A 10009-nucleotide genomic window follows, 5' to 3' on the forward strand; every position below is an offset into this window, starting at 1 on the left:
ACCTCAATACAATTTCCTATATTTAGTCTATGGTCCTGGTAAACTATGAAATGGATTTGGATAAGTCAGATTTGATAGCAATTAATTTTTGATCATTTCAGTGGTTTCTAAGTTGGATTTCAGAATTTGCTCAAATGTTTCTTGCTTACTCATTTTGTGTTTAAATTAAAAAATCACTTAAAATACAGTTGTCAAGTTGAAATACTAAAAACCTGAAGACTAAATCCAGTCAAAATGGCCAGTGTATCCTATCAAATAGCACATCTTCTTGAGAAGGTAACCGGCGCAATCGTTGGTTATGAATTTAAGCATATATCAAGGTTCCAAAACATAAAACTATATCTTAAAATAAAATATAATGATTTACCTTTATATTTATTTTCAGATGACATCTAATGACAAAGACTTTAGGTTTATGGCCACTAACGATTTGATGACCGAACTACAAAAAGATAGTATAAAACTTGATGATGACTCGGAGAGAAAAGTTGTCAAAATGCTTTTACGTTTATTAGAGGACAAAAATGGCGAAGTCCAAAATTTAGCTGTGAAATGGTGAAGGAAAAGCCTTATTGGACTATTGTGTTAAAGTTATCATCAATATAATGCTTACAGTAATTGTTCATGTTTTCAGTCTTGGCCCTCTCGTGAATAAGGTGAAGGAGTTCCAGGTTGAAGGCATTGTTGAGACCCTTTGTGCGAACATGCTCTCTGATACTGAACAATTAAGAGATATAAGTAGTATTGGTTTGAAAACTGTGATATCGGAACTTCCACTCGGCTCAAATACATTAGCGGCCAATGTATGTAAGAAAATAACTGGGAAACTCAGTAGTGCTATTGAAAAGGTAATTTTATATCTAATTTAATAATTTCCCTGATTAAAAAATCAATTGTAATAACATAAATGTTGCTATTACATTCATTTTATTAACAGTATTAATGTTTTAAGTTATTTCCTGTAAAATATCCTAACATGCAATAAAAAAAATAGAAACTATTCATGTTACTGAATCTGTTGGAAATTGTTAAAACAATTGGTGGATATTGACTATCTTGTAATTTTACTTTTATCATTGCTATTATTTGAAGTTTATTGACTTAAAAACAAAATAAATTGTTAATGAATTAAAATAGTGTTTGATTATTTATTTTAGCAGGAAGATGTATCTGTTCAATTGGAAGCACTTGATATTTTGGCAGACTTACTAAGTAGGTTTGGAGGACTGCTGATATCATTTCATCCATTGTTATTGAATTCCTTATTGCCCCAACTTTCTTCTCCCCGTCAGGTAAATATGAGTTATTTTTGACTAATGTTAACATATTTAGTTAAGTCTTAATTATATGAAAATGTTAGGTAAAAATACTTATTTGTAACTAGTGTTAAATAACCTAAATTTTATTCAGGCTGTTCGTAAACGCACAATAGTGGCACTGTCACATCTGGTGATGTCTTGCAATGCGTCATTGTACAGTAAACTTATTGATCATCTGCTGGAGGGACTGAGTTCATCCACATCTGCAAGTGTCAGCCGTACACATATCCAGTGTATTGCTTCTGTGTGGTAAGACAAGAATATACTTATTTCAATAAAAACTAGCCTTGAAACAAATTTTTTCAAAATTATTTTTTTAATTACCCAAAAGGAATATGGTTTTTTAAATAAATAACCTTATGAAAGGCAATAATTTATAAGATGATGTTTTAAAGTGTGATAGTAACATAACATTATATCTATATTGTGTATAGCCGACAAGCTGGTCATAGATTTGGAGAGCAACTGTGGCGTGTTGCACCACAAGTGTTAGAACATTCTACCGATGCAGATGAAGAGTTACGTGAGCACTGCCTGCAGGCACTTGAAGCTTTTGTGCTTAAATGCCCTAAGGAAGTGCAACCACATATTCCAACAGTAAGTAATTATCAATGATTCTTTATAATAACTCTTTATTTACGGCTAATAATGAGATGTAACAGGAAAAATGACTAACACATATCCTGTTTTGTTTTTTGTATTTGTTACGAAATACCTAAATTGATAAATGTTATTGAAATTTGTAGTCTCCAATTAAAGTGAAATAAAAAAAACTAAATATTAAAGTTATTACTTAAATCAGTAGGGATTTTAGTACACTACTAATGTGTGTTTTTAAAGTATGTGTAATTTTAAAATTCAGATTTCAAGTTTATTTTAATTCCAGATTATAGAATTATGCTTGAAGATGATAACATATGATCCCAATTACAACTATGAAGATGAGGAAGAAGGTGGAGGTGGTGAAGATGAAGAAATGGAGGATGAATCAGTAGAGCCAGATGCAGAAGCTGAATCTGACTCCGAAGAATACTCTGATGATGATGATATGTCTTGGAAAGTGAGTTTTTTGTAACATTGCAAATGTCATGGTGTAAGTGACTAAAGCTCAAGATTCTGTTTTAATATATGTTGTATTTAGATTATATTTAAAACTCTTTAGGATTTTTTGCTTATTCTATTTCATAAATCATATAGTGCATTTTTTGAGAATTCTTGTTCCTACATTTACTTTATTTGTTTCCATTCCTACATTTTTCTAGTACACACAGTACTTATATTTATGAAACAATGTAACATATAGGTGCGACGTGCTGCAGCAAAATGCCTTGAATCAGTGATAGCAACTCGACATGAGCTGTTAGCTGAAATGTATCAGACTGTATCACCTGCATTGATTGCAAGATTTAAAGGTATGTATTTGTTTTTAAAATTATATAGAGTACGGCAACCACTAGCAACCCAGCCGAAAGTTTTTTTTAAGCTATTGTACTTGTAAATTCCACCTTGTGAGCTTTTTTAAAGTCTTATTGTAATCAATATTAATGTGTGTAATCTTACTAATATTATAAATGCGAAACTTTAGATGGATGAACGAATGCATGTTCATTAGAAAGTATCTCCGGAAACAACTCAATGGTTCTTGATAAAATTTGGCATTGATGTAGCACATAGCACTTCAGCGCCGACGGAGTCGCGAGCAAAAGCTAGTTTATTAACATTTAGTTTTTATTTAACAGAACGTGAAGAAAATGTGAAATGTGACATACTAAGTGCATACACAGCTCTATTGAGAGCGACCCGACCTCCACCTGCGCTGCAAATACCTATCGTACCCTCTGATGACTCTCCACAAGCTTTGCTTCTTCAGAGGGTGAGCTAGTTACATTTTTTTTAATAATTTCTTTCTATTTGTGAATGACATGACAATACAATAATATTAATCTTACTTGCTTACTAATATGATAAATGCGAATGTTTGGATGGATGGATGTTTGTTAACAGGTATTTCCTAAACTGCTACATGGATGTCGCTAAAATTTGACATAGATGTAGATTATAGTCTGGAAAAACACATAGCCTACTAATTAAGTTTTTTTTAATCCTGCGTAGACGGAGTCGCGGGTGATAGCCAGTATATTAATAATAATACAATAGTCCTGTCATAATTTTAAAAAGTTCCCAAGTATCCACGATTGGTATAATATAAACGATGTTAACATGCGGAATACTGATGTGAAGGTGTCCGGTGTGGTGCGTGGTGCGCTGCGTGTGATCCGCGGGCGCAGCGCACGTGCGCGGGGCTGTGCGCTGGCGCTGCTGCGCGAGCTGCTGGCCGCCGCGCCCGGCTGTCTCGCCGACCACGCCGCACGCGTTATACGTGCCCTCACACCTGCACTCACGTAACCCCTTACCTTTATTTTATTACATGATAATTGTAGTTTTACTTTCGTTTTGTACCAATTAACCACTACTTTTTCACTCCATGTCTAATAAATTGTTTTACAAAGGTTTAATTGTTTTTGAAATTTATAGAATCAGATTATCACGACAATATACTAATATGAAATTTGGCACTAAATATGTTTATTTTTCATGCTATAATATTATTTATTTCGTGTAGTGACAAGGGCACCGCGTCTTCGATGAAGATAGAGACGTTGGTGTTCATAGTGTGTCTGGTGCGAGGACACGCGCCGGACACGATGAGGCCGCACGTGAGCGCGCTGCTGCCCGCTGTGTTAGCCAGCGTTCAAGACCCTTTCTACAAAGTCACCGCAGAAGCGCTCAGGGTGCTGCAGACAATGGTCAAAGTCATGCGCCCATTAGGTTCGTATTATGTTTGTGATCCAAAAAGATTAAGTAAGCTTCTTCGTCCCCGATGACGTGTCTTATGTGAGGCGATGTTGCAGACAAGGAGGAGGTAGGCGAAGATGGTGCGGGTGTGAGGTCGGAGGTGCCGGATGAGCTGCGTCAGTTCGTGCCGGCGATGTTCCAGTGCACGTTGGTGAGACTGCGCGCCGCTGACATGGATCAGGAGGTGAAGGAGCGCGCCATCGCCGCCTGTGGACAGCTGCTATGTCACTTCGGTGATTATCTACAGGTAACTGTGCACTAGGATTTATATCCTAGTGATAGGATATCGTATTTGTATGCAATAAAGTAAGAAATTGTCAAATAAGTTATTAATGGCTATATTTGTCTTAGAATGAACTTCCCGTGTGCCTACCGATACTGTTGGAGCGTCTACGTAACGAGATCACCCGTCTCACAACCGTCAAAGCACTCACCAAAGTAGCCGCATCCCCGCTACGCATCGACTTGAGACCTATTCTGGTAAGAACATTTTTATCCTATCATCCAAACTAAGACAAAGTAGTAAAAGCAAAGAAAATATTTGTATATAGTTCTCTGCAACAACGTTAATTCAAATTGATTATGTTTTTTTTTTAAATTTGGGTATTCTTTACAGTCGGATGCTGTACCGATCTTGGGATCGTTTTTAAGAAAAAATCAGAGAGCCTTAAAGCTGTCGACGTTGGTGTTGCTAGATACACTTGTGCAGAATTATAGTAATGATATCAGTATCGAATTACTTAGTAAGGTATGTATTAATACATTTCGTTAAACAAGTCCTAAGTACTGTACTAAGTACAGTTTTATATGTTTGTACGCCGTCTGTGTGGCATCTCACATACAGACACACCAAACACTGATTTCGGTTCACAAATGTTTTGCTTCATATACCGAAGTATATAACCGTCAAAGACTGTGTGACGTCACTGGCGCGTTATCCTCCTAACTGGTATAGTCATAACATCACATAAAATCACAAAAAATGTCATGACAGCCACAGGACAATGAGAATCTTGTGACTTTTATGTTGTGTGAGGGGCGCTAGTGAGCTGTTATAATTTAGTTTGGTTTATATCCACCGGTATAGTCGTTGTCGGTTTATATGTAATGTTGTAATGTGGTGCAGGTGCTGATGGAGGTGCCAGCGCTGGTGTGCGAGTCAGACCTCCACTGCGCGCAGACGGCGCTGCAGCTGGTGCGCGGCGCCTGCCTGCGCTGCCCCGCTGCACTCACACCAGACGCAAGACAGGCTCTCACACCCAACATACTCGCCCTCGCCAAGTCCCCACTTCTGCAAGGTATTTACAAACTTGTTTTCATACAATTGAACCCTATATATTGAGGGTAATTGGCTGTCCATTAATCGCGTGAAGTTTTATTTTTATAAGATAATAGTAAAAATTTCAAAATATTAATTTATTCATTAATTTTAAGTCATCAGTCAGAAAAAACTTTGATATCTTATTTTATCCCCTCTGTCTACTCGCGATGTTTCCTGATTTTTTTCGGAACCCCTATTCGAGCCTCACGTGATTAATGGGCGATCTCTAATAAGACTAAAGTCATGTCATTGTTTATGCCCTATGTTTACAACACTGCAATTGATTTTGCTGAACGTGCGGTACAGGTGGTGCGCTAAAGGCGATGTTGGGCGTGCTGAGCGCGTTGGTGGCGGCGGACGTGGCGGGATGCTCGCGCCGCGATCTGCTGGCCATGCTGGTCGCTCCCGTACACACTATGCATGACCATAACGCTTCCGCCCATCACATCAAACAGGTTACTAACTATTCAATAACAAGGCCACCATTTAATTATTATCAATATCTTAAAGGCCTTCCTAAACTCTTAAATTACGAAATAGTTATGTTGCTGGGCATAATTTTCTTTAATAGAAGGCTTCGTGAGTTTTAATTTGAAAGTTAGCTAAAGTTCTTAACATTTGAGCGATTTGATTTGTCTAAGTTTTTATGCGATTTTCCACTGTTGAATGTTTATGTATGTTGTGTCGCAGGCATTCCATTCGTTGGCGAAGTGTGTGGGCGCGGTGGTGGTGGAGGGCGGGTCTGACGCGCTGGACGTGGTGCGCGGCTTCCTGCGCGACGTGCAGAACCCACCCTCCGACAACCACCACATGTTCGCACTGCTCGCGCTCGCGGAGATCGGACGCAGGCTGTCAGTATACACATACACACTTATATGACACATGTCATGTCACACATGACAAGTGACAGTCGACTAATTACAGTTGACTCTATGGTATAAATATTTGTCAGACGATTAAAAACGCATGATAGGATTTAAAGTCAAAGATATTTGAACTAGTGAGAGAGGCGCTGTTATCCCGGTTATTTGTCTCGGAATAAATATAAAACCCACTTAAACATTAAAAAATGACATAACAGAAAATGATATGACAGCTATATTACAAAGAGGATCTTGTGCCATTTCTTTACGTCGATAGGGGGCGGTATCGAGCTATTGGAAGTTTGTTTGACTGGTTCATATAGCCTTGTCGGTCATGTGATTATAGGACGCAAATTACATAACAAATCACAATACACGACCACTCTTGGTATTATTAGTTATTTTTTTAATTTGTAACTTTATTTGCAGGGATCTGAGTTCGATACCGAATCTAAAGGAGGTACTGTTGAACTCGTTCACGCCGTCGTCGGAGGAGGTGAAGTCTGCGGCGAGCTACGCGTTAGGCTCGGTGGCTGTGGGCAACCTGCCCGAGTTCCTGCCTTTCATCCTCGGCGAGATCGAAGCCCAGCCCAAGCGCCAGTACCTCCTGCTACATTCACTTAGAGAGGTAAATCTAGTAAAGTAATAATAAAATATTGTAGTTTGCATAGTAATTATACTAGTTGTGATACATTAAGGCGACAAAGGATTCAAGATTAAATTGAATAACATGTTTTATTGCAGATTATTTCATGTGAATCCTGCAGCCCAGAAGGTATAGAGGCTTTGAGACCGTTTATACCAGAGATTTGGGTGCAACTGTCAAAACACTGCCAATGCGCGGAGGAAGGATCTCGTAATGTCGTAAGTATTATTTTATTATTCTTGAACTTATTATTTCTTTAACCATCTCTTGTTCTCTCTGTCTCTCATTGCAAAAGAAGTAGTGTAAAACTAAATTCAGTTATCAATTGTCTATCATAAGTTTTGTATTGCCAGGTTGCCGAATGCTTAGGCAAGCTGTGCCTATTGGAGCCGAAGGATCTGCTGCCGCACTTGAAAGAATTCCTTAAATCCCCCGAGCCGCTCACGAGAACCACTGCCGTCACCGCTGTCAAATTTACTATATCAGACCAGGTTAGTGTCATAGCTTTGATAGCCTTTGATACTGGAAAAATGCTTTTATTTTTTTATTTTTACTAGCATACATGCTTTTGATCACGATTTTAAGGGTTTAAAGAAGCAAGATTCAAGCAAGTTCAAACGCAAACGCGACAAACAAGTATTATTATATTGCGACATACATACTAGGTCCGGTAAGGTTCTTGTCACAAAATATAGAAAACTTGCTGTCGCCAGCGATTCCGTCCGCGCGGATTAAAAAAAAACATAATTAGTAGCCTATGTATTCTTCTAGACTATGTTCTATAAGTATGCCAAATTTAATAGAGATCCATTCTGCTGGTGTAGACATACTTTCTAACTAACATCCACCCATCTATCGAAACATTCGCATTTATAATGTTAGTATCATATACATTGGGAAGTTAATGGTATACTAGACAAAACATGACTATAGTATTATATGGAGCACATAAAATGTTGATTAATAAAAGTTTTGTGAATTCCTGTGTACAGCCCCAAGCGATAGATCCTCTGCTGCGCGGGTGCATGTCTGAGCTGCTGGTGCCGCTGCGCGATGAGGCGCTGTGCGTGCGCCGCGTCGCCCTCGTCGCCTTCAACTCTGCCGCACACAACAAGCCCTCGCTCGTCCGCGACCTGCTGCCCGCACTGCTGCCCACCATATACGAGGAGACCAAAGTCAAGGTACGAGGTCACAACCACCTAACCCTACTTACTTACGTTACTTGCAAATTAATATCGATAAAATTTACATTGAGACAATTTCATTAAACAAAATAATGGAGACGAAACTACCTTTTACTCACTATAGATGTCAGCATAACCAAGATTGTTCATAACACTAAATAAGCCACAGATGTACAACATTTTTATTTTATATAAAAAGTACTTTATGGACTGTAATCGAACGGCTTCGATCAAATTTATTCAAAAATACGTTTCTTAATGCACGACGTAAAACAAATTTGACAGATAACAGCCCAATCTTAACGCTAGCGACACTTTTTCAAAATTTCGATTTTTTTGCCCATTGGCAAGTAGCTTAATACAAAAATCACAAAGATATTTTACTACAGAAGAAGAATCATCATTATTCTAGATTCGTTTGTGCATCGACAGACGTATCGCTGATATAATTTGTTGTAAATAAATAAAATTGGTGAGTTTATTTCCAGAAAGAGTTGATAAGGGAGGTGGAGATGGGTCCGTTCAAGCATTCAGTGGACGACGGTCTGGACCTGCGCAAGGCGGCGTTCGAGTGCATGTACACGTTGCTGGGCACCTGCCTCGACCGCCTCGACGTGTTCGAGTTCCTGCGGCACGTGGAGGACGGCCTGCGCGACCACTACGACATCAAGATGCTCACCTACCTCATGTGCGCCAGGCTCGCGCATCTCTGCCCAGCGGTTGTACTGCAGAGTGAGTGCACCTCAACTAGCGTGAACAAACGGCCACTTTACAATACTAAAAAATATTATATTTAGTGATGTAAGCTGGTCGCTTGCTTGTTTGTCATCTTATGCTGTGACTAACATATTGAGAGGCGGATTGTAACAATCAAAGACAAAATGACTAAAAAATTAAATTATGTAATGTTTAGAACGGTAAAAATCTATCAGAGAGTCGTTATTTTATTATATTTTAAGTTGCCAAACGAGCCACCTGAATTCGCAGAAATAGCGAGTTCATTTCATACTCTTAAATATAAGAAATCTCAACTAAGAGAATATTTGATTAACCAGTAAAGGATTTCGAGTGTGGTTGTAAGTATGCCTTATGTTTGTTGTTATGTAGGACTAGAGAGCCTGGTGGAGCCGCTGCGTGCGACGTGCACGATGAAGGTGAAGGCGAACTCTGTGAAGCAGGAGTACGAGAAGCAGGACGAGCTGAAGCGCTCCGCACTGCGCGCCGCCGCCGCGCTGCTGCAGATACCCGAGGCCGGTCAGTGCTATACATAAATACATAAATAATGTACTTTTACAACCCCTACCACGCGACTTCGTAACGTCATCGACAAAATTTGTCATTTGTGTGTGATTTGTTGGTGTACTTTACGCCCGGTAGGGGCACAGATTGTAATACAAATTTTGTAGAAAACATTGTCATGAATATTCGTGTTAGCTCCCAGTCTGCGAATTTTACACCTCCTTTTTCACCATTGTTACAGAGAAAAACCCGCATTTAATGGACTTCGTGACTCAGATTAAGTCTATGCCGGAGCTGCAGCCAATATTCGAGTCTATTTTGAAGGACGCGTCAGGCGCCGCTGACACCAACCTCATGGACCAGAGCTAGCCTACTCGCCCCCCCCCCAACACACACAACACATCCCCCTCACATCTCATCCTCCAAACATTTTTATATAATATCGTGTTTATTGTTTCTTTTTTGTTCGGTGCGTGAAATGTTATTTGAATTAATCTTATTGTAAAAATGTTTAGAAATAGATCTCTCTATAAAACTCATTTGTAATTTAGCTGTTGATGAAAAGAAATTTGGCACAGCTT

The 10009-nt window shown here is 38.9% G+C and overlaps 1 protein-coding gene across 1 annotated transcript; it reads left to right on the plus strand.

The window, feature by feature from the left end:
• The first annotated feature begins 42 nt into the window (after positions 1-42).
• Positions 43-9967, plus strand: Cand1 (Cullin-associated and neddylation-dissociated 1). The gene is made up of 24 exons (XM_013320859.1): positions 43-276; positions 386-555; positions 635-848; positions 1158-1292; positions 1411-1568; positions 1754-1916; positions 2206-2379; positions 2623-2731; positions 3059-3192; positions 3561-3721; positions 3943-4148; positions 4232-4422; positions 4527-4655; positions 4792-4923; positions 5302-5473; positions 5803-5951; positions 6187-6347; positions 6789-6987; positions 7104-7223; positions 7359-7496; positions 7998-8186; positions 8678-8921; positions 9297-9443; positions 9670-9967. The coding sequence occupies exons 1-24, from the start codon at positions 235-237 to the stop codon at positions 9795-9797; spliced, it is 3765 nt and encodes a 1254-aa protein (XP_013176313.1). The 5' UTR covers positions 43-234; the 3' UTR covers positions 9798-9967.
• Positions 9968-10009: the final 42 nt, after the last annotated feature.

The sequence above is a fragment of the Papilio xuthus genome, unplaced genomic scaffold, assembly GCF_000836235.2.
Source record: "Papilio xuthus unplaced genomic scaffold, Pxut_1.1 DF825946.1, whole genome shotgun sequence".
NCBI classification, from domain to species: domain Eukaryota; kingdom Metazoa; phylum Arthropoda; class Insecta; order Lepidoptera; family Papilionidae; genus Papilio; species Papilio xuthus.